Consider the following 26,042-nt stretch of genomic DNA (forward strand, 5'->3'; position numbering starts at 1 on the left):
TAAGGAAAAACTGAGGAACTGTCACAGACTGGAGGAGCCTAAAAAGGTATGACAACTAAACGCATTGTCAGACCCTTGACTGGGCCCTTAACAACAGAAGAGCCTTAGTGGGAACCTGGTGAGATTCAGAGCAGGTCTACGGTTGCTCACCAGCGTAAAGGTCAAGTCTTTTTTACCAGTGGTAACCGCCTGGTTTCAGTGACCACACTACGGGTAAGTAAGGTGCTGCGAGGGGGGAAGCAGGGTGAAGGACATGTGGGAATTCTCTGCACTATGTTTGCAACTTCTCAGGAAGTGTAAATAAAAAGTTTTACAAAGTCATCTTCTATCTTTTTATAAGTAGAGTTTTCATAATTACCGTTTGACATTCCCCCAATTTGTCCTAAGCTCTTAGCTTGCCATTTTTTTACCCCATTGGACTGCCTCAGAAAATTGTATCTAGTGTCAATTCAAATATTGTATTTCAAAGACCATCTTCTCCATAAAACAGCCTCTGATTACCCAGACCTCAGATTTCTAGCATTGTACCCTAATCTAGAATTTTACTATGCATTGTTATATAGTTTTTAAAGTTCTTTTATGCTTGTATTTCTCATTACCACCACTATAAGAAAAGTCTCCAGAAAGCAGGGACAGATTTACATTCCTTTTCCTGATCAGCACTGAGCTAAGTATACGGTAAACGCTTGTTAAATATATGTTGACTCATTCACCCACAAACTAAGGAAACTAAAGATTTGGAAGTTCACATCACCCATTTATTCCCTCTTTGTGTTATTAGACACCAAATACAGGACGAAACGGGCCATTAGTTATGCGCTAAGGATGGCAATTCTAATACTTTCTTGTTCACAGGAAGTCTCTAAACTGTACAATGCTTCCTTCAATTTAATAAGCTAATCTGGGTTGAATAAATACCATAATCCATGCTAGAATTGCAATAATTAGTAGAAATATGGGTCTAAATTATAAATCTTTAAAATCTTATTTAAAAATCTGTTAAAATTCCTTATCCAATCATAATATGAAACGTGTAATAGTAAAAGCAGCTGTCACAAATAAGATTCAAAGATACTGATGTTTGAAGAGATGTTTTCCATGACCAGGGCTGCTTCCTTAGAGTATTCCTAGGATGTCTACTGAGCTGCTAAATTCATGCAGTGGGAACAAATGTCTGTTTTCTTTGCCAAGAAAATACCATAGATGAATATTAAAAACAGTTCTGTTAGCCAAAATTCACATCTGCACACACTTAAAAGTGTAGCTTTTCTTTTTTTCCAATAATAATTTGTAATACATTGTGAACATTTAAAAAAATAGCATACAATACTCTGCACCTGGCTGGTTAGCTGTGTTTTAGCCATAAGTGCAATGATACAGTCTATACTATTACTGAAATTGATTAGTGTGCTCTGTGGATATATGCACGCATATGTGTGTATCTATTAGTAACTTTTTTGGACATATATCTCAGCACTCTCTCTCTGCCTCTCTCTCCATATGTATATATTCAGAATATAAAATTCAAAACATACCCTAATGTTGTAATCAATTTAAAAAGAGAAAATATTTTTAAGCGTTTTATAATTTTAAGAGACAGGAGTCAGATTTTTCTACATAATTTGGGGATTCCAACATTTAAAAAAAAAAACTTCTCAACTATCAAAGTGATACTGTTTTTTTAAAAGGACATTCTTTCACTGAGAGTGACATATTACAAGCAATGGTGGGTTTTTTTTTTCCACCAGTTTTTCATGTGTAGGAGAAATATATTTGGGGCCTGATTTCAATACTGTTGGTTTTGCAAAAATTTTATAGTTATTTAAGTAGTAGAGGTTCTCAATCTAATGCAATATTTAGAATATGTACATAAACTATTATCTTAAATCATTTGGATGTTTAAAAAGAATGATTAATATGGAGAGTCAAGACCAAGAATAACTTGTATCTTAAAAAGAGGCACTTAAGGGCTTCCCTGGTGGCGCAGTGGTTGAGAGCCTGCCTGCCGATGCAGGGGACACGGGTTCGTGCCCCGGTCCGGGAGCATCCCACGTGCCGCGGAGCGACTGGGCCCGTGAGCCATGGCCGCTGAGCCTGCACGTCCGGAGCCTGTGCTCCGCAACGGGAGAGGCCACAACAGTGAGAGGCCCGCGTAGCGCAAAAAAAAAAAAAAAAAAAGAGGGACTTAAAATATCTGTGTATTACTGTTATTTAAGAAGCCACATGGGTGTCCTAGGACACACTCACATAAACCAGGACCTCCGTGTCTCATAAGCATTTTCTCTGGTTAGTGTGACCTCACCTGACTCTTCATACGTTAGGTTTGTTTTGAGAAGTCATTTTCTAAAATTCATCAGCCTAGTGATAAAATATGCTAGTGCGAGAAATAAAATATGTTGACATATGTTGCTTCATTACATTAAAATTAATTCCCCCACAGGGAAAACTATCAAATACCAGATACTTATCTGATTATGTAGAAATTCCAAAGAATCTATAAAAAAAGTGACTGGAACTAATAAGTGAGTTTAGAAAGGTCACAGGATAAACGATCACTATAACAAACTCGATTGTATTTCTGCATATTAGTAATGAACAATTGGGAATTAAAGTTAAAAACATGAAATGAAAGGCATAAATCTAACAAAATAAATGCAACATCTATATGCTAAGAGCTATAAACACTGATGAAAGATATTAAAGAAAACTAAATAAACGAGAAGACAGTCTAAGTTCATGGACTGGACTACTCAATATCATTAAGATTTCAATTTTTTCCAAACTGAGAAATAGATTTAACACAATTAAAAGAAAAATCCCGGCAGGATTTTGTGTAGAATTCATTATGCTGATTCTAAGAGCAAAGGAACTACCATAGGCAAAACAATTTTGAAAAAGAACACAGCTGGACAACTCACATTACCAGTCTCCAAGACTGACTATAAAAGCTGCAATAATTAAGATGGTGTGGTACTGGAAAAGGAAAGACATATACGTCAATAGAACAAAATTAGGGAGTCCAGTAGTGCTGCACACATGGACAGTATACTGATTTTCAACAAAGCTGCAAAGGTGATTCAATACACACAAGACAGTCTTTTCAACAAACAGTGCTAATACAACGGAATCTTAATCTGTATCTTGCACCAGTCCCCAAAATTGACTCAACATTGAACATAAATATAAAACTTAAAACTACAAAACTTGTAAAAGAAAACAGGAGAAAACCCCTGTGACATTAAGTTAGGCAAACATTTTCTTAGATGTGACACCAAAAGCACTATCTATAAAAGAACAAAATGATAAACTAGACTTCATAAATATTAAGAACCTCTGCTCTTTGAAAGATAAAGGAATGAAAAGAAGCCACTGACTATGAAAAGGGTTTTCAAATCACATATCTTATAAAGGACTTGTATCTAAAATACATAAAGAACTCTCAAAATTCAGTAATAAGAAAGTAAACAACTTAATATAAAATTAGAAAAACACTTAAATAAACACTTTACCAAGGAAGATATTCAGATGAGCAATGCACACATGAAAAGATGCTCAGCATTATTAGTTAGTAGGGAAATACACACGCAATGAGGTACACCTATCAGGGTGGCTAAAGTAACATTACAAACTCAAGAACACCAAGTGCTGGTGAGGAGGCAGAGCAACCGGAACTACTACGCGTTGCTGATGGGAGTGCAACGTGATATGACCACCGCGGAAAGACTGGCAGTTTCTAGTACAGTTAAAAAATAGATTTACCATATAACGCAGCAATCCCACTCCTTGCTATTTATGCAAATGAAATAAAACATTTATGTTCACACAAAATCTTTACATGAATGCTTAACAGTCCCCAAATTTCTCAACAAACTGGTACATCCATGCAATATTATTATTTAAAAAAAACAAACAAAAAAAACGAGCTACTGTGACACACACGTGAATGAATCTCAAATGCATGATGTTAAAGGAAAGAATCAGACTCAAAAGGGTCATATCGAATGATCCATTTATATGACGCTCCGGAAAAGGCAAATCTATAGCTGCAGAAAACAGATGAGCGGGTACCAGGAGCTGGGGCTAGGGGGAGGAACAGGGGCGACACCCAAGGTCTGGAGGAATATCTGAGCTGATGGAACAGTTATCTTGATTGTGGCGATGGTCTGTCAAAATCTGTGGAATTATACATCATCTGTATGTAAGTTATATCTTGATTAAAAATATTTTAAAAAGAGAGCAATCAATGAAGAATTACAGGAGTATCGGAAAGAGCATGATTTCTCAGGAGCTGGTGTAGGAAGCGGGAGACGGACAGGCCATGTGCTGAATGAGGATGAGTTTGGCAGGTCTTCCAGGCAGAGGGCACTGCCCGCGTGGAGCCAGGAAGGGAGAGTGTTTGCAGCCTGCTTGTTTACAGAGCGAGCGTCTGGCCTGGGCACAGCACAGATGTGTCTGTGGTGGGGGAGACCGTTAAAGGTAGAAGAAGACACCACTTCACACTCATTTTGATGGCTACTATAAAAACAAAAGAAACAAAGCAAAAACAACAAGTGTTGGCAATGATGTGGAGAAACTGGAACCCTTGTGCACTGCTGGTGGGAATGTAAAATGGTGCAGCAGCTACAGAAGACAGCACGGCAGATTTCTCAAGAAATTAACAACAGAATTATCATATGATCCAGCAATTCCATTACTCAATATATACCCAAAATAACTGAAAGTGGCAACTCAGACATCTGTATACCCATGTTCATAGCACCATTATTCACAATGGCCAAAAGGTGGAAGCAACCCAAGTGTCCATTGACGGGATGAATGGGTAGACAACATGTGGTCTATACATACATACAATGGAATATTATTCAGCCTTGAAAAGAAAAGAAGTTCTGACATACGCTAAAAGGTGGATAAACCTGGAAGACAATATGCTAAGTGAAATCTGCCAGTCACAAAAAGACAAACGCTGCTGGATTCTACTCGTGTGGGGCACCTAGAGTCGTCAGATACAGAGACAGAAGGTAAAATGGTGGTCTCCAGAAGCTGGGGGATGGGTAAATAGGGAGTTAGTGCTTAATGGGCATCATGTAGGTTTTGCATGAAGAAAGAAGTTCTGGAGATGGATGGTGCAATAATTTAAATGCACTCAATGCCACTGAACTGTACACTAAAAAATTAAGGTAATTAAAATTAATAAGAGGGAAAAAAAGGAGAAAATAGAAGAGAGAAATGAGGTTATATAAATCCTTTGTCAGAAAACTAAGGTGCCATGGTAACTCACTTTGTCGTGGGCAATGGTACCCGGAAGGTTTTAAGCGGGAGTGGGAAACGCCATTCGCTCACAGTCCACCTTGTCCTGAAGGTTCTGCCTGACGCTGTTCCTTGGTGCTTCTCAGGGCAGCTGTCCAACAGATCTAGACAGAGGCTCTGATTTCAGTCACATGGAATCAGAGTTTCATTCCTTCCATCGTCCCCGCCTCATTAAAATAACTCTTTGAGGCGAGAGGCCATTTTGACGTTGCCAGGGCCTGATCCAGCCCAGCAATGAGATCTGTCTTTTAGGAAGACCCCTGCCCTGTGTCTCAGTCTTACCTTCTTCTCTTTGAGGCCAGATGGTCCTGTGTCCCTCAGGGGCCTCAGACTACCAGCCTGCTCTGTCTCGGGGGTTTTACCATGTTCTCTTTTCATCCCCACCAGACGCAGGGCTTGACTTTCCTTGAGAGACGAGGAGTCTAACGTCAGAGAAGCCCACATTTCCTTTGACCCTCAGGAAGATTCCAGAAGCTAAGATGAGAGCCAGATGAACAGGCTGCAGGACAACCCTCTTCGAGGCTAATGAGGGCACAGCTGCCCTGCCCTGACAGAAAGATGAGTCAGGGGACAGGGATTCAGGCAGGGGTGGGCAGGGGCTACTGATGTCACAATCACGCTGAACAGTTTCTGATGTAACTCGTGTAACTGCTCATGTAACTCCAGGGTTGAGTACCAGCACATCCCTTTCTTTGTGACTCTGGTCTCCCAGGGGCAGAAAATGGGAAGAAAGTTGAAGATGCCCTAGGGCCTACGGGCAGGGCAATAAGATAACTAGATGGGGACTTTTGTACATCACTGTTCAGCTTACAAAGTGGTGATAACATAGAACATTTAGAAAAAACTGAAAAATATAATTTAAAAATCCCATATAAACCCATCACACAAGGAAATGAGCTAGCATATCTCCATTCTTCCCTTAAGTGTAAGTTTATCTATAGCTTACTTTTTCTTATCTCACGTCCCATATCAAATCCCTCAGAAAGCCGTGCTGGCTCCAACTTTAGAACACATCCAGAACCTGGCCACCCGCGCTGGTGCCACTCTGGTCTACGCCACCACCTCTCAGGAGGGTTACTGCAGCGCCCTCGTCATTGCCTCTCACCCGCGCTCTCACACGACTAGAATGACCTTTTCCAGCCTGAGTCAGATCACGGCACGGTACTCGGCTTTCTTCCATGCCTGCAGTTAAGGTCCTTACGACAGGCTCGAAGGGCCTGTGTGGTCAGGACCCCGGGGGTCCCCCGAACCTCATCTCCCATTTCCTCTCCCTGGGCTTCCCTGCTGTTCCTTGGCCATGCCAGCCATGCTCCTGCTGCCATGTCCTGGCACTGGCTGCTCACCCTGCCGTACATTTCTTCCTCCAAATACCTACAAGGCCGACTCAGCCCCTTCACTGACCTTATCAGTGAGGCCAACACTGACCACACTATTTAAATGGTCCCAACTCTGGAACTCCAGAGCCTCCCTTGATCTTCTCTATCATTTTATTCAGTAGCACTTGGACACTTTTAAAAATTCCGTGTATGCTGCTTACACAGCACGTTCTCGGCTTAAGTCCATCTCTCCTGCTGGAATGTGAGCTCTGAGAAGGCAGGACTATCTGGCTCTTTGTGCGCTGCTGTAGCAAGCGTCTAGGACCACTCTACACAGAACAGGTATCAAACGCTAAAAGCATTACAAACGTGCCATTGCCTGCTCATTCCCCTTAGCATCAGTTCTTCTTTTTTAAATAATAGTCCCCCCAACTCGTAATGCGCACATGCTAACAAGTCCCCGCTTCTGCAGGCACAGCCCTAGGGCTAAGACTCCTCCAGTGGAGCGTGAGTGGGGATGACACATGCGACTGTTGCCATGGCACCTCCTAAAAAGTACTTACTTGTCCTCATCTTCCTCCCCCCTTCCTGCTGGTGGAGAAGTGGTGACACCTGGAACCATCTAAGGCAGAGGCGGAAGCTCCACATTGAAGATGACAGAGCCATTCCACGAGCCAGCCTGGGTTCCTGAATGACCTAGTGGGATGGAACAATTTGTTCCCACCCCTGAACCAGACTGTGATGAGAGAGTGAAGTAAACTCCCAATCTCACTTGTCCACGGTTTCGGGGTTCTTTTTTTACAGCAGCTTAGGCTCATTGTGAAGAATATGGAGAAGACTGTATACAATTTTTCACTTGTGATTTATCAATATAGTGAATTATACTAATAGCATTCCTAATATCAAGCCATCTTTGCACTCCTGGAATAAAACCCATGTGATCATGGTATATGATGTTTTAAATGCACTATTAGATTCTATTGCCTAATACTTTATTTCATTTTTTAACAATATTCAGAGTGAGATTAATTTCTGTTTAGAGGGATATATTTCTGGGGTTTTTATTATCAATATTATGCTAACCAGGAAAAATTACTAAGTCAAAAGAGATAGATATTTTTAAAGTTAATAACTTAGGTTACTGAAGGCTTTCAGGAAGGTTGTGCCAATTTCTACTCACACTAACAACGTTTTAGAGTATTTATTCACTGCACGCTTGGTATTTGGTATTATTAATTTAAAACAAAACATGGTATTATTAAAATAATGTGTTTATTCAATGTATGCGAAGTAGCATCTTGTCTCAATTAGTGTTTCCTTGATTACTCGTGAAGATGCAGAAGTTTATTTAAGCCAACTGCACTTTTCCTAGTCATGTACATCACTTTTTTTCTGTATCCTGTAATGTATTCAATTCAACTCAGTTAGTTGACCACTTATAATCATTATTTAATCATCACAATATTGAATCAGGAAACCCTGCCTCACATAGCACGATTGCTTCCCTTCCATTATGAACAGTGGTTAGAACAAGACGTGACACTCAGCCCAGAGCTCTTCCACTGCACTATGCTCTGACACTCAACACCCAACACCTAACGCCCATCAGCTCACCATCTGCCCTCCCCTCACAGAGACTCTCTAAGCAAAATAAGGCAAGAGTGTGGATAGGAAGGCTCTGTCTCTTTACTCCAACTTCCTTAAGTCTCCTAATAAACTTTTGCGCTAAGTGCATTGAATGCTACTGAAATGTTAGTCTGGTGTGGGAAAAAAACATCAGTAAAGGCTAGTTGAGGTATTAAAATAACTAGAGTCTAGTTATCTAAACCTAAGTTCAGTATTACTGTCAAAAAGGTACTCATTTAAAATATATGTATTCAGCATTATAATGTTTAATAATTAAGTCATAGAATATATAAAAAGAAAAGATGCCTCCTTTACATAAAAAGTACCTTCATAATTAGGGTAATCATATAACTTAGCATGCAAGCTGGGACATGTTTAAGAGTGAAAGAGGCTAGGGAAACATTAAATCATACAGGATACTGGGACAACAGGTATAAACAGGGACTTTCCTGGGCAAATTGGGATGTATAGGCTCACTATTTATGGTAAACTATCAAGATAGTGCCATAAATTATTATTTATGTTGTTATTTGTAATCATGTCATCATTGATGAAGATACTAATAAAACAGATTTTTTCATTTTATTTTCTTCAGTGTTATGAAAAAAAGATGCTGTGTCCAATAAGACTCCTATAAGTTTGGCCATGAAGCTGAAAGAATCAAAAAGGATTGTACAATTATCATTACTAATCTTACACACACACACACACACACACACACACACACAAAGAGAAACTCTGACAACAACAATTATTAGTAAGGAGACTGAATCATTAATCAAAAAACTCCCAACAAACAAAAGTCCAGGACCAGATGGCTTGACGGGTGAATTCTACCAAACATTCAAAGATATTTAACATCTATCCTTCTCAAACTTTTTCAAACAATTTAAGAGGAAGGAATCCTTCCAAACTCATTTTACAAGGAAGGCCAGCATTACTCTGATACCAAAACCAAACAAAGACACCATAAAAAAGAAAATTACAGGCCAATATCCCTGATGAACATAGATGCAAAAATCCTCAACAAAATATTAGCAAACCAAATTCAACAATACATTAACAGTATCATACACCATGATCAAGTAGGATTTACTCCAAAGCAAGAATGGTTCATAATTCTAATGGTTCATAAGGTGATGACACACCACCTTAACAAAATGAAAGATAAAAATCATTGACCATTTCAATAGATGCAGAAAAAGCATCTGACAAAATTCAACATCCATTTATAAAAGCTCTCAACAAAGAGGAAATGTACCTCAACATAATAAAGTCTGTGTATGACTATCATATACAACTGTGGAAAGCCAAAAGCTTCTCCTCTAATATCAGGAACAAGACAAGGACACTCACTCTGGTCACTTTTATTTAACATAGTATTGGAAGTCCTAGCCACAGCAATTAGGCAAGAAAAAGAAATAAAATGCATCTAGACTGAAAAGGAAGAAAAACTGTCACTGTTTACAGATGACATAATACCATATATAGAAAACCTTAAAGACTCCACCAAAAAATTGTTAGAACTAATAAATGAATCCAGTAAAGCTGCAGGATATAAAATTAATATATGGAAACCTGTTGTGTTTCTATACACTAATAATGAACTATCAGAAAGAGAAATCAAGAAAACAATCCCACTCACAATTGAATCAGAAAGAATAAAAACCTAGGAATAATTTCAGCCAAAGAGGTGAAAGACCTGTACACTGAAAACTATAAAACACTGCTGAAGGAAATTAAAGAAGACACAAATAAATGGAAAGATATTCTGTGCTCATGGATTGGAAGAATTAATACCATTAATATGTCCATACTACCCAAAGCAATCTACAGATTCAATGCAATCCCTACCAAAATTCCAGTGGCATTTTTCACAAAACTAGAACAAATAATTCTAAAGATTGTGTGGAAACACAAAAGATCCTGAATAGCCAAAGCAATCTTGAGAGAGAAGAACAAAGTTGGAGATATCATGCTCCCTGGTTTCAAACTATACTACAAAGCTATAGAAATAAAAAAGTGGTATGGTATTGGTATAAAAACAGACCTACAGATCAGCGGAACAGAATAGAGAGTCCAGAAATAAAACCGCACGTGTATGGTCAATGTACGACACAGGAGGCAAGAGTATACAACGAGGAAAGGACAGTCTCTTCAATAAGTGGTGCCGGGAAAACTGGACAGCTACATGAACAAGAATGAAACTGGACCACTATCTTACACCACATACAAAAATAAACTCAAAATGGGTTAAAGACTTGAAAGACTTGTAAGACTTGAAACCATAAGAATCCTGGAAGAAAACATCGGCGGTAAGCTTCTGACATCAGTCTTAGCCGTGTTTTTTTGGATCTGACCCCAAAGGCAAGGACAACAACAGCAAAAATAAACAAATGGGACTGCCTCAAACTAAAAAGCTTCTGCACAGCAAAGGAAACCATCAACAAAATGAAACGGCAACCTACTGAATGCAGAAGGTGTTTGCAAATTATATCTGATAAAGGGTTAATATCCAAAATATATATAAAGAACTCATACAAATCAACAATAAAAACTAAACTAATTAAAAAATGGGCAGAGGATCTAAATAGACATTTTTTCAAAGACATACAAATGTCCAAGAGACACATGAAAGGATGCTCAACAACACTAGTAATTAGGGAAATGCAAATCAAAACTACAATGTGCTGTCACCTCACACCTGTCATGATAGCTGTTATCAAAAAGACGAGAAATAACAAATGCTGGCAAGGATGTGGAGAAAAGGCTACATCTGTACACTGTTGGTGGGAATGCATATTGGTGCAGCCACTACAGAATATGAGAAATTAAAGATATAACTACCGCATGATCTAGCAATTTCACTTCTGGGTATCTACTTGAAAAAAATGAAAACACTAATTTGCAAAGATATATACTCCTCTATATTCACTGCAGCGTTATTTCCAATAGCCAAGATATGGAAACAACCCAAGTAGCCATCGATGGATAGAGAAGACGTGGAATACTACTTAACCATGAAAAGAAAGAAATCTTGCCACGTGCAACATGGATAGACCTTGAGGGCTTTATGCTAAGTGAAATAAATCAGACACAGAAAGACAAATAGTGCATGATTTCACTTATATATGGAATCTAAACAGCAAACCAAAACCCAGACCCATGGATACAGAGAATAGTTTGACCGGTTGCCAGCGGGGAGTGGAGGTTGAGGGGCAAGATGAACTGGGTGAAGGGGATTAAGAAGTACAACCTTCCAGTCATAAAATAAGTAATAAATTAAATAAAATAAACAATGGGGATATACTGTATAGTATGGGGAATAGAGTCAATAATACGTGTTAACTTTGTATGATGACAGATGGTAACTAAACGTACACTGTGGTGATCATTTCGTAATGTAGAGAAATGTTGAATCATTATGTTGTACACATGAAACTGATATAATATTGTATGTCAAGTATGCTTCAAATAAATAAATAAATAACACTCCTATAGGTTTGGCCACGAAGCCAAAAGGATCAAAAGACCTGTACAGTTATCAATACTAACCTTAAACACACACACACACACAAAAGGCTCTGGGCACAAATACCTGCTCATTTACTTGCTCCCGACTCTCTTAGTTTGGGTATCAGTCCCTGAGGACGGCAAGTAAACTGCTCTACTTTCAATAACTTACCGATTACTATCACTTGCTGCACTGACCTAAGAGTTTTTTCCTTTATTCTAGGTAAAAATTTTTCCCTTAAGAACGTCCAAAAAGGATAAAACCAACAACAACTGGCGAGTGGCAGAACTCCCATTTATACTGGTACGATTAGAGTATTAGAAAGTTAGGCTACAGAATGACAAGGGGGGTTAATCTTAGAAACTTTAAATGTTTACTTTAAAAATAAACAATGATTCATTTATAATTCTAGATCTGATTTTCAAATAATCCCTAACGTAAAATACACTGTCTTTTCATTTCCTCCTAGTAAAACTTAGCTCTCCAGCCTAGGAAAGCTACAGCCTCGGAAGTGAAGCTACTGCTTTGCTCTCCCAGATCTGCTGGAAAACAGGAGCCCTCCGCTACAGGAAGCAGCGCAGGTAGAGGGGGTGCGAGAGGTTCTCAGGGAAACGGTGGGGAGCTGCGCATCAGGCAGCAGCGCTTCTCCACCTCACCCGCCCGCGACTCTGCAGCCCACGCAGGAGAGGGCGGTAAAACCCTGGCAACGTAACTATTCAAGCACGAATGATGACAGATCCTCTGCTACTTCGGCTGAATAAGCAGACACCCCAGATACGATTCCAGTATTTAGTGGGAGCACTGTGAAACAGGTGCCTCGCATCAGAATCAGAAGAAGTGCGAGAGAGCTGGGAATTGATGTTAAACTGAGTCTCAAAGGAACACACAGTTCCTCTTGTTACACAGAGATACATTAACTGATTGAACTAAAATATGTGGTTTGGACTGATTTGAATATATTGTCAAAATGACAAAAAACTTAGCTTTTGTATAAGACATAGCCCCTCTCACCATTCAAAAGAAGGTTTACGATTGAGGCCATTTGAAGATACTTCAAAATTCTAAACAATATAAATGAACACCAATCCATCATATTCAAATTACGAACACACCCAAAGTTTTCCAAGTTTCCATTTGTGCAAGTTTTTTCTTTTCCAGATTAATTTATTGTTACTTTTAGAGGTATCATTAGAGTCCATTATACCAAGCTGTGGGTTAAAAACCCAGAAGAAAACACCGACTTGAAGTTCATCAACGTTTGTGGAATACTGTAAAAATCAAATGGGATGTTGTTTGTCAATCAATTTTTATAAATCTGAACTGTTCGAGAATCATATTTAAAAATTTAAGGATACAAACTTCACATTTTTAGCAAAGGAAAAACTCAGGGAAAAGATCAAAGTAAAAAGAACAGAATTGAGATTAGAAATCCATTTTAAGCCAAAATGACGTCTTCATAAGTTAATATTAATCCTTTAATTATAAATTTCAAAGGTTTAAGTAGTTTCTATGACCTTAGCTTTGAATAATTGTACCATATGGAGCTTTTCTTAAATTTGAAAAAGATGCTGAATTGTTGCTCAAAGCCTTTTAATGACTTCAGGCTGGCAGAATTCCAGTATAATCCTTCAGATACCATTAAAATTACAGACCAGGAGCCCAAGCGGGTAAGTACTATGTCAATTTCATAAGAGCATTTTACTTAGTACGGCGTGGAAAATGCTTGATGTGTTCATATATTTTAAAATATCAAATCGTGAAGCTTAAAACAACTACTTATACTGGAGACTTCACAAAGGAATTGATAGATTACACAAATACAAATAAGAATTTTGTGTATCATAAAATTAAATGACAAAAGTAGAAGGCAAATACCAAAAGTACCTGCCACAAAGAGCTTCATCATCCTAAACATAAACAGGTTTATATAAGGTGATGAGGATAACACTAGGACATTAACAGAAGAGAAACTGACAAAGGAGGTGAACAAGCACTTCTCAGAAAATGAAACACGAATAACAAATCTATTATATATGTTCAGTCTCACTCTTAAAAATGCAAATTAGAAACAATTAACGTTTTTCACCACCCCCCACCCCAAATCAAAGAAGAGGTTTAATACTAAGGACTGTCTAGATAAAACAGATATTCTGTTGGGGAAAATACAAATTAGTACAACCGTTTTGAAAAGCAATTCGATCCTGTAATTCTACTGGGATCTTAAACTAAGGGGTAAAAAAAGGGAAATGTTGACAAAATTTGATGTATGAAGATGTTAATTTTTGCATCAATTTACATAAAAATGTTTAAAGCTAAATGTTTAAAAATAAAGGAATTTCACACTAAATCATGCTACATCCATAAAACACAGTATTATGAAAAAATGAAAACTACATTTTCAAAGAATTCCAAATGACATTGGAATATTATTAGCATAGCTCTTAAAAAAGCAAAAGGCATAGCTGTTTATTTAGTATGATCTCAGTCAGCTAAGTTAATATAGCTATTTTATATACATATTAAATTACTACTATTGGTTATCTCTGGGTGGTGATAGTAACAAGGAATTTTACACCTCTCTATTTCCCATATTTTCTAAAATATCTTCTATTTCAAGAAAGGCTATTTTTAAAATAGCTGAATAGACTTCTGAAAGAATGGTAAATTTTAAATACCAAAGTTTTTTTGTTTTGTTTTTTTGCGGTATGCGGGCCTCTCACTGTTGTGGCCTCTCCCATTGCGGAGCGCAGGCTCCGGACGCGCAGGCTCAGCGGCCATGGCTCACGGGCCCAGCCGCTCCGCGGCACGTGGGATCCTCCCGGACGGGGGCACGAACCCGTGTCCCCTGCATCGGCAGGCGGACTCTCAACCGCTGCGCCACCAGGGAAGCCCCAAAATACCAAAGTTTTAATCAAACATCTGAGAGTTACCCACGACCATCATTTAATAATAATGTTCTTTAATTTTTCAAAGGTTCAGATTTTATGGACTTTGTTTCAATTTGGTTTAAAAAGATTTTAAAAGGCTGGAAAAGCAGCTTTCACTTTGCAAATGTCAATCATTCATTCTCTTGGATTCTCTATTTCAAGTATTTTGACCTTGTGGAGGTATTTCATGTTTCTCTTAACTCAGAGCCATTGAAGATATCACTGGGGTCTAAATCGCTGCTGACAGAAACTCAGGGAGGATCTGGACTTAGGAATTCTTTTATAACCTTAACGTTGTAAGTGCTACTGAAACAACCCAGACCCACAGGGAAGGCTACATTTAGATTATTTATTATTCTGGGGTTATTCTCTCCTCTTTGAACCTCAACTTTATACTTAATGAGAGAAAATCAATTTCTAAATCCTCAATTCTCACTGGAGTTTGAAACACTAGCAAATATTTTAACTTTCAGATTTATTTTAAAATGATAAAACATTAAACCTTTTATAAGACATAGTGAGAAGAATTCAAGTAACATGCACGATGACACAACAGGCTAGCAAGAGAATTATCTATCAATTCATTAGAGCTAATTCAAATTTTTATAGTGAGAACTCAAATATCTATTAATTTTTAAAACTATCTTTAAAAGATGTTATGCTTTGCTTTTAACTTACTAATATGAAGGGAATTACAACAATAGAAATGAATATTTGAATATAAGGTGCATCTTGTCCTACCCAAAGTACATATACTGGGTTGAAAGCAAACTTGGATGAATCAATGGCAATTTTTAATTTATTCGTATTACCATTCACAGTAGCAGAAACCGCAGAACTGAATTTCTAAGTTCATCATCATTCGTTTATTCACTTAACATGTACGAATGCCTACTTTGTACGAGGCACCATGCGTGATCCTGAAGCTTTGGAAACGAGTATTTCTCAAGGACTGTTTCAGGGAACTCACAGCACTGTTCTCACTGCGTGGGGAACTCCTTCAACTAGCTAAGGAAAAATATACATCAATGGGAAATGCAAATTGCTCTTCGCATCAAGAGCAGAGCACTTGTATTTTATCATACGGACTCTGGAACTCATGGCACTAACATGGCAACTTAATGCTCTCCTCCTGTCCCCCAGGCCCTCCTGATGCCACCAAGTGCCTGCATTCTAATTCATTATCCACGTCAGCTAAAATCACTCCACTTAAAGCCCGCTTCTATCTTCCTGTATCACTTGTGTTCTCAGTTCAGTTCAGGGCATTCCATTCTTCCAGACTCACCCCGCCATGCTCTGTTCTCTCCCTGCAGAACCCCAATCCTACCCGTGCACATTCCCTCCATCCCCTTCCTTCAGCTGCATCCCAACCATCTGCTCAGCCTGCAGCCCAGGGGCCCCACTCGTCTTGAAATTCCTCAGACTGCACAGACTGCGGTGACACTTTACTAAGGATCCAGATGGCATCAGACAGAAGCTCTTCTCGAGTCTCGCCAGACTCCTTTGTATCCTTCCCAATTCTCTCCTTCCTTCTTCCCCCTAGAAAGTCACGGCTCCTGCCATCCCCTGCTTAACATACACAGGTGAGCACCCACCATGGGCCAAGTTTTCTAGACACTGGCAGTACAGAAATGAACGATAGACAAAGTCCTGCTAATGAGGTTATGGTCTAATGGGGGGTGGGCGTTGCAAATAAGTAAAAAAATGAAGATGTATTCAGAGAGTGAGACGAACTGTGAAGACCTCGGGAGGTGCTGAGGAGGGAGGGGGACAGGACATCAGCTAGAGGTGGGGCTGCAAGGAGAGCGGGGGACAGGCGGGAGGACGACTATAGGAGAACGTGCGCGAGAGCACCCCAGGCAGGGAGAGCACCCCAGGCAGGGAGAGCGAGGCGGGTCCCAGGAGCAGAGCCCTGCCTGCCGCGCTCACGCCCTCGCCGCTCGGGTCACAAGCCGCAGTGGTGCGCGGGTCTCTCGTCTCTCTCTCCCTCTTCCAGGCACTTCCAGGTGTTTCCACCCAAGCGCCCTCCGTAACTCCCGCTGCTCTCCGGGTGACACCTCCCTGGAGCGTCAGGCTTCCCCTCATCTCCAGCCCCTCGCTCCCCCCTCCCTGACCCCTGCAGCCGTGCTGCGGCCACACCGCCACCTGCAGCGATCCGTCCAGGCTCATCAGCGATTCTCGGTTTCCAATCCTGGGGCCCTTCTCTCACCCTCATCCTTCCGGGTCTTCTGTCGCGTTCTTGGCAAGCCTCCTTCCAAATACTCTCCTCCTTCCTTCCCATGAAAATGCCTTCTCTCTCGCGTCCCTCTCACCGTAAGGGCCCTTCTTGGGCCACCTCTCCGACTCCACCGATGAAGCCCTCCCCAGCTGCTGGTTCTCCGTCTGTACTCTCCCTGCGCAGGCTCCATTCTGGGGCTACTCCTCCGGCCCTGCTCTTCCTGGGATTAGCTACAGACGTCCCTTCGACCGCAAGGGAACGTCACAGCTGGGTCCAAATGCAACTGACGTTCATAACCGACTTCATCCTCTTCCCCGGACCAGAGACTGCGACATTCCCCATTCATCCAGGGCGGGGTTTACACCTCACAAGTCTAATCGGCGCCCTGGCTGGGCTGACTCTCAAACACGCCTCCTCTGGCCCGTGCTCACCACGAGGCCCCCCCCACATTCCCGTACCTCTGAGGTGCCCTCGGGGACCTGTCACCTGGATTAATCCAGTCCTGCCAGCTACCTCTACTCCACGGCACCTTGGAAAGATTCTCCTAATAACCGCTTGAACCTTGACACTTCATGGCTTAGAAACCCTCAGTACTTGGGCTTCCCTGGTGGCGCAGTGGTTGAGAGTCCGCCTGCCGATGCAGGGGACACGGGTTCGTGCCCCGGTCCGGGAAGATCCCACAGGCCGCGGAGCGGCTGGGCCCGTGAGCCATGGCCGCTGAGCCTGCGCGTCCGGAGCCTGTGCTCCGCAACGGGAGAGGCCACAGCAGTGAGAGGCCCGCGTACCGCAAAAAAACAAACAAACAAACAAACAAACCTTCAGTACCTCCTCACTGTTAACCCCATGAGGCCTAATCCCCACCACAGCTTCGGAGGCCTCCGGCGGCCCCGCCGTCTCCAGCCTCGGCGCTAGCCACCCTCCCTCGGTAGCCGCTATGCCACGCACGTGGCTCTTGCTGTTGTCATTCCTGTGGCTTAGAACCCACTAGAAAATCCTACACATTACCCGTGTCCAGTTCAAGTGACATCCATCTCTTCCAGGTAATTTCCCCTGATTTTCTTAATAGAAAACCATTTCCCCCCAGTTCACACTCTACCTTGCATTACAGTTATCTGTGTACGTGTGTGTGTCCTGCAGCCACTACTGTTTTATAATCTCCTTAAGGACGGTGCCTTTTTTCCCTTTTTCTGTGTAGCCCCAAAGTGCCTGGGATAATGCCTTTGAGATATAGAAAATATTCAAGAAATACTTGCCAAAGAAATTACTGATGGCTTCTAATACAAATTTCTTTTATTATCTGTAACCTGTCAATTCGTTAGTAACACATATAAACCTATCCTTGAAAAATTCATCTCCTATTAAAAAGAAACCTTTAAAATGTGAACACGTGATTCAAGAAAATGAAGGCTAAACTGTATGTTTTGTAAGTCTGGCTTTACTATGTCCAGTGTTTTAAAAACTCGAGGTGCACTGGTATCCGTGCCATTTAAGCACATTTACTTGGAGATACTTTGAACTTTTGGCGGCAGTGAGCAGAGCTGAGGTGCGGCGTGTGTCAGCTCCCAGCAGCTTCCCCATCGGGAAGCTTCCCCTTCTCCTGTGCGCTTGTCAGGGGGCGAAAACTACTCGGTATCAGGACATTCCCCAGTTCCTGACACCCTGTATATTTTGGCCTCAAAGAGCACGATTCCGCGCTGCTCTGATGGAATGACTGCTAGCATCCTCACTGGGGTACGAAGGCCCCTCAGCCAGGTCGTGTCCCTGTGGCCTGCGCAGCTCTTGCCGTCTCTCACACACAGCAAAGGGCACGTAACTCCGCTCGCTTCGTGGCTCCAGCAAGTCGCCTTGGAATCACGCTGGGCGACTCACTCACAGGTTCTCTCTCCCTCCGCCTCTCTCCCGACCCCCCACTCCCACGTCTGAACCCAAAGCAGATCCCGTCAGCTCTGCCTGCAGACCATCAGACCGTAACCCACCTGGACCCGTGTACCACCTTCAGTGCTACTGGCCAAGCCCAGCATCTCTCAACTCTGGTCTAAATCACTGCAATAGCTTTTGAACTAGTCTCCCCACTTCCACCTTCACCCTCGCAGGCGGGCGTGGCCCGAGAGCCCTCTGCTCCAAACACGCCAGGCTTCCTCTACTTATGGGGGTCAAAGCCAAGCCCTTGCAGTGGCCTCCACAGCCCTACGGAGCCCGGTCCGTCCCCAGAGGCCTCGTCCCTGACCTCAGCCCCTCGTCCTCCCCTCCTCTGTCTTTCCCAGCCACACTGGCCTCCTTGCGGTCCCTCCAGGAAGCCAGGTGCACTCCTGCCTCTTCACTCCTGCCTCTTCAGAGCCCTCTTCCGGTTTATCTCTGGGTTCAGAGCCAGGCTGCCACGGGCCCAGTCTGCTGAAATCTGACCCTCAGGTAAATGACGGTACTGATGCAAAGTGAGCACCTTAGGGCCACGATCCAGGTAAAATTAGTAGAGCAGCACCTGGAACGCCATGGTATGCTCTATGAAGGCTTCCCATTTAAAGATCAAGAAGAGGTAGGAAAAAAATAAAATCAGAAGATTCTTAAATTACCCTTTCCCAGTGTCTTGATCCCAGGATAGAGGTTGGTCTTAAAGAACTCAAGGGGCAGTTGACAGTTGTGATGATTAATAGCAATTCGCTTTTACTACCTGATTAAAATATTTACACTTTTCCAGAACACCAGAAGAACAAATATTTGTGGCTGTCTCTGGAATATAAGTCAACTCAAAATGTGTAAACATTATATTGACATATATTTCAAAAATGTGTAATTCTAAAGAAAGTTCTTCATTTGAAATATCAATCTGGGAAAATATGTCATCATCTATGGGACACATAAAAAACTGTAAAGTCTAGAAATGACCATTAGACAACATAAGGAAGATCTGAAACCTAGTCTTACCTTAGGAAAAACTCAAGGTTACAACCCCAATACTCCTAATCAGTATAATATTTGATAATATTATAACACTTTTCTCACAGTGTATGTTTAATAACTATGGAAGGGATATTCCATACAATCCCTTCCACAAAAGTCAAGGGAAAAGTCAGGAAACTCCCTGAGACATACAGCAAGACACTTAGATTGCTCATTTGAATGGTTTATCAACTGGAGACTAATTCTAAGTCCACCACCTCTTCGAGATTAAATATAACGGTGGCATCAGTGGATTGCAAACACGGGTCTCGACTGTCTATAACACATCCAGGTGGGCATCTTACCTTTTCCAGCGTCATCTCTGTCTCAGCGGCATGAGTCTTTTTCAGCTCTATTTTCATCTTTTCTGACTCAGCCTTCAGTTTGTTGACGGCAGCCTCATGGTCTCGAGCAGTCCTTTGCTTCTCCTCTTCACGAAGAAGACCGAGCTCCACCAGCTGCTGCTTCCGCTGGGAGTTCACGCTGATCAGCTCTTCTCTCAACTTGTGGACTTGTGCCTCCATGTCAGCAATAACCTTGTTTTTAAAAATGGGAAAATGGTCAGAGGATATGACTAGGAGAGCCGTAAAAGAAGAACTGCAAGAGGCTACCAAACAAAGGAAGTTCACTGCTTCCTTCCTCCTGCTTCCCTCCTTCTCCAATCCCATGCCACCCCTTCTAGCTCAGACAGAGATCCTACCTAAAATCGTTTGCCACATACATCACATTTAGTTTTCCTTGTTTCAAACACCTATGTAAATGGAACATTACATGTACTCTTCTGCAACTTGCTTCTTCAAATAGGCAACATTATGTTTCTAAGATTCGTCTAGTACTTGCTACTGTATTTTTTGTTTTTATTTCATTGATTTCTGCTCTTATGTTTGTTATGTCCCTCATTCTACATTCTTGGGTTTTTTATTCTTCTAACTCCTTATCTTGGATATTTAACTCATTTATTTTTATCCTTTCTTCTTTCCTGATTTATATAAACTTAAGACTATAAATACCGCTCTACCATTGCTTAAGTTTAATCTCTTAGGTTTAGATACACGACATTTTCATTACCATTTAATTCAAAACATTTTGAACTTCCATTTTTATTTTTTTCTTTGACTTATGATCTACTTAGAAGTATGTTTCTTAATTCCCAAACCTATGGGGTATACTAGTTTCCTAGAGCCGTCCCAACAAAGTACGAAAAGCTGGGTGGCTTAAGACGACGTTTATTCTCTCAGAGTTCTAGAGGCTGCAAGTCTGAGAGCAAGGTGCTGGCAGGGCAGGCTCCTTCTGGAGGCTCTGAGGCAGAGTCTCCCCCAGCTTTCGGTGGCTGCTTGCCATCCTTGCCTTCTCGATGCGTCGCTCCAGCCTCTGCCCCCATCTCCTCGTGGCTGTGCTTGTGTGTCTGTATCTCTGTGTCCAAATTTCCCTCTTCTTATAAGGACAATGGTCACCTTGGACTTAGGGCTCCTCCTAATCGAGCATGACCTCATTTAACTTGATTACATCTGCAAAGACCCTATTTCCAAACAGGGTCACACTCCCAGCTTCTGGGTGGATATGAAATTTTAGGGGGACAACAACCAATTTAGGATGTGAAGTTTAATGACTGTCTTTTTGTTATTCACTTCTAAGTGCATTGTGGCCAGAGAATGTACTCTATACTACGTTACTTCTTTGAAAATTTTTGAGATTGCTTGATGGCCAGAAAATTTTTGAGATTGCTTGATGGCCAGTTGTACAATTTTTTTTTTTTCTTTGCAGTACGCGGGCCTCTCACTGTTGTGGCCTCTCCCGTTGCAGAGCACAGGCTCCGGACGCGCAGGTTCAGCAGCCATGGCTCACGGGCCCAGCCACTCCGCGGCATGTGGGATCTTCCCGGACCGGGGCACGAACCCGTGTCCCCTGCATCGGCAGGCAGACTCTCAACCACTGCACCACCAGGGAAGCCTGTGTGGTATATTTTTATCCACGCTTTTAAACCTTTTTGTACCCTCAAGTTTTAGCTATATATCTTATAAATAGCATATACTTTGGAAACTTCTTTTAAAAATCTCATCAAAGTTTGTCTTTTAAAGGGGGCATTTACACAGAAATCTCTTGCATTCCTATACACTAATGATGAAAAATCAGAAAGAGAAATTAAGGAAACACTCTTATTTACCATTGCAACAAAAAGAATAAAATACCTAGGAATAAACCTACGTAAGGAGACAAAAGACCTGTATGCAGAAAACTATAAGACACTGATGAAAGAAATTAAAGATGATACAAACAGATGGAGAGATATATCATGTTCTTGGATTGAAAGAGTCAACACTGTGAAAATGACTATACTGTCCAAAGCAATCTACAGATTCAGTGCAACCCCTATCAAACTACCAATGGCATTTTTCACAGAATTAGAACAAAAAATTTCACAATTCGTATGGAAACACAAAAGACTCCAAATAGCCAAAGCAATCTTGAGAAAGAAAAACGGAGCTGGAGGAATCAGACTCCCTGACTTCAGACTATACTACAAAGCTACAGTAATCAAGGCAGTATGGTACTGGCACAAAAACAGAAATACAGATCAATGGAACAGGATAGAAAGCCCAGAGATAAACCCACGCACATATGGTCACTTTACCTTTGATAAAGGAGGCAAGAATATACAATGGAGAAAAGACTTCAATAAGTGGTGCTGAGAGAACTGGACAGCTACATGTAAAAGAATGAAATTAGAACACTCTTTAACACCATACACAAAAATAAACTCCAAATGGATTAAAGACCTAAATGTAAGGCCAGACACTATAAAACTCTTAGAGGCAGAACACTCTATGACATAAATCACAGCAAGATCCTTTTTGACTCACCTCCTGGAGAAACGGAAATAAAAACAAAAATAAACAAGTGGGACTTAATGCAACGTAAAAGCTTTTGCACAGCAGAGGAAACCATAAACAAGACGAAAAGACAACCCTCAAAATGGGAGAAAATATTTGCAAACGAAGCAACTGACAAAGGATTAATCTCCAAAATTTACAAGCAGCTCATGCAGCTCAATATCAAAAAAACAAACAACCCAATCCCCAAATGGGCAGAAGACCTAAACAGACATTTCTCCAAAGAAGATACACAGACTGCCAACAAACACATGAAAGGACGCTCAACATCACTAATCATTAGAGAAATGCAAATCAAAACTACAATGAGGTATCACCTCACATCGGTCAGAATGGCCATCATCAAAAAAATCTGCAGAGAATAAATGCTGGAGAGGGTGTGGAGTAAAGGGAACACTCTTGCACTGCTGGTGGGAATGTGAATTGGTACAGCCACCATGGAGAAGAGTATGGAGGCTCCTTAGAAAACTAAAAGTAGAACTACCATCTGACCCAGCAATCCCACTACTGGGCATATACACCCTGACAAAACCATGATTCAAAAAGAGTCATGTACCACAATGCTCATTGCAGCTCTATTTACAATAGCCAGGACATGGAAGCAACCTAGGTGTCCATCAACAGATGAATGGATAAAGATGTGGCACATATATACAATGGAATATTACTCAGCCATAAAAAGAAACAAAATTGAGTTATCTGTAGTGAGGCGGATGGACCTAGGGTCTGTCATAGAGAGTGAAGTAAGTCAGAAAGAGAAAAACAAATACCGTATGCTAACACATATATATGGAAGCTAAAAAAAAAAAAAAAAGGTTCTGAAGAACCTAGGGGAAGGACAGGAATAAAGACGCAGACGTAGAGAATGGATGTGAGGACACAGCGAGGGAAAGGTAAGCTGGGACGAAGTGAGAGAGTAGCATTGACATATATACACTACCAAGTGTAAAATAGTTAGCTAGTGGGAAGCAGCCGCATAGCACAGGGAGATCAGCTCGGTGGCTTTGTGTCCACCTAGAGGGGTGGGATAGGGAGGATGGGAGGGAGATGCAAGAGGGAGGAGATATGGGGATATATGTATATGTATAGCTGATTCACTTTGTTATACAGCAGAAACTAACACACCATTGTAAAGCAATTATACTCCAATTAAGATGTTAAAAAAAAAAAATAAATGGGGCATTTATTCCAATGTAGTCCATTAGTTTGTACATGCTAACATATTTGCCTTTATTTTGTCTCTTATTTTGTGCTGTTTGCCCTATGCTCTGCATGTTTTGCTTTTCTCCCCCCTTTTCCTTCTTTTATTCTGAATGAATAAATGTTTTCCTCCTTCAACTCTCTTCTCCTCTCTGGTTTGGAAGTGACACACTGTATTTTCTTTAGTGCTCACAGTAAGAGGCCTCAACACCCATGTTTCACTTATCAAATTTTAAAGTTAATTATTTTTTATATGCTCTTAAACAACAAAAGAAACTTAGGACATTTTAAGTCCTGTAGCAGTCTCCCATATTTATATGCTAGAGTTGTTATTTTCAGTTTATTTCGTTTTTATCAACTCAAAATTGCTAATTATTCAGTAGCTGCTTAGATATATCCATATATTTCCCCGTCTTGTCTCCTCATTCCTTCTTGCAACTCTGACCTTCCATACAAGCATTTTCCTTTAGCCCCAAGCGCATCCTTTAAGTTCTTTAAAGAAGTTTAGTGCCAAGCACTCTCAGTTTTCACTAATCTGAAAATATTTTTAGGGGTGTTGTTGAAAAGTCAGCTGCTATTCATTGGAAGGTAATTTTTTTTCTCTCTCTCTGGCTGCTTTTAAGATCTTCTCTTCGTGTTTTGTATTCTTCAATTTTTTAATTTCTCTAAGTGTAGATACGTTTTTATTCATTCTGATTGGGACATGCTCCTCCCTGGATCTGTTTTTTATAACGACTGCATGACTCTCAGGCTTAACCTATTAATTTAACGTCTCTGTTCCATTCTATCTCCACTCTTTATGAACCCACACGATGTACATAGATCTTCCCATTCTTTCATTTCATCTAACCTCTCTTTCATATTTTTCATCTTGTCCTCTCACCTACGTTCTAGACATTTTCTGTGTGTAATCTGCTCTCAAATCCCTTCAGATTCTGAATTTCAGTTGTTTTATTTTTAGGAGTTTATTCTTTTACAAATACGCATGGTAATTTTTAAACGCCCTTGCCATTTTAGTGTTTTCAATTCCTTTAAAATCTCTAAGTTTACATCATATACTAACTATGACTATTTTCTATTCTGTGGCTGATAATTCCAGCATCTCAAGCCTTTGCAGGTCTCGTTCTGCTGTTCAAAAACTTTTAAGACCCTGGTTCATGGTACTTTGTTTTTTCTCCTACCGTTTTGCATTGTTGTTCTTTTTTTTTTTTTTTTTTTTTTTTTTTGCGGTACGCGGGCCTCTCACTGCTGTGGCCTCTCCCGTTGCGGAGCACAGGCTCCGGACGCGCAGGCTCAGCGGCCATGGCTCACGGGCCCAGCTGCTCCGCAGCATGTGGGATCTTCCCGGACCGGGGCATGAACCCGTGTCCCCTGCATCGGCAGGCGGACTCTCAACCACTGCGCCACCAGGGAAGCCCCATTGTTGTTCTTTTTAAGTGCAAGTTCGTATCTGTTGGAATTGAAAGTGGTTCTCTGGCAATCATGTGACTCTGACAGGGCCCTGGAGATGTCAGCATGTCTGGACGACTTTAGAGTGAGTTCTCAGACTCGTTTTCCAGGACACGGTGACAGTGCGAATTCAGGCATCACACATCCACGAGCACTGGCTTACGGTTATGAATTTTCAGGGGCACCCCACTCAACGTTAAGGTTGTTTCTAGTTCACGTGCACATGGTGGGTGTGGCCCTTGGTGTCCCAGCTTTATGCACAATAGTAGCCTAGATCTTCTACCTTAAGCAAACCCTGGGCTTTGTTTTTCCCCTGTGCCCAATAAGAGGCCCCAAACTGAAGTTCAAGTTCACTCAGTTTTAGAAAAGGTCCTCAAGGTGAGAGCTGCCTCAGTGCTCTGCTTACACCTCGGGGTTTCTGTTTTCATTTAGATGTTGATATCTGAGTATCCTACCTAACTTAACAGCTTGTGAATACACTCAAAAAGATGTTCTTTAAAAAGAAAATTGTATTTAGCCTTTTTAGTTGTTTTCAGAGGGAAAGTAGATCAGGGAACCTAGCATGCCATGCTATCAGATGAACAGTTAGTTCAGGCTAAGGGGACTTGCTGTTGTTGTTATTATTATTATTATTGTCTCTGCATTAGCTAAGAATGC

General features: G+C 41.1%; 1 protein-coding gene across 19 annotated transcripts in view; it reads right to left on the bottom strand.

Moving 5' to 3' along the window:
- CEP112 (centrosomal protein 112) overlaps positions 1-26,042 on the bottom strand; it is a 422,023-nt gene that overhangs the window by 136,187 nt on the left and 259,794 nt on the right. For 18 of the 19 annotated variants that reach the window (XM_067714849.1, XM_067714863.1, XM_067714851.1 and 15 more), the window contains one exon: positions 20,151-20,381. In XM_067714849.1, the coding sequence (XP_067570950.1) occupies positions 20,151-20,381 (231 nt within the window). Of the gene's footprint in view, positions 1-5,589; positions 5,864-20,150; positions 20,382-26,042 lie in introns of those variants that run through there. The other variant, XM_067714868.1, reaches the window with a different exon arrangement.

This window comes from Pseudorca crassidens, chromosome 19 (genome assembly GCF_039906515.1).
Source record: "Pseudorca crassidens isolate mPseCra1 chromosome 19, mPseCra1.hap1, whole genome shotgun sequence".
Taxonomy (NCBI): Eukaryota; Metazoa; Chordata; class Mammalia; order Artiodactyla; family Delphinidae; genus Pseudorca; species Pseudorca crassidens.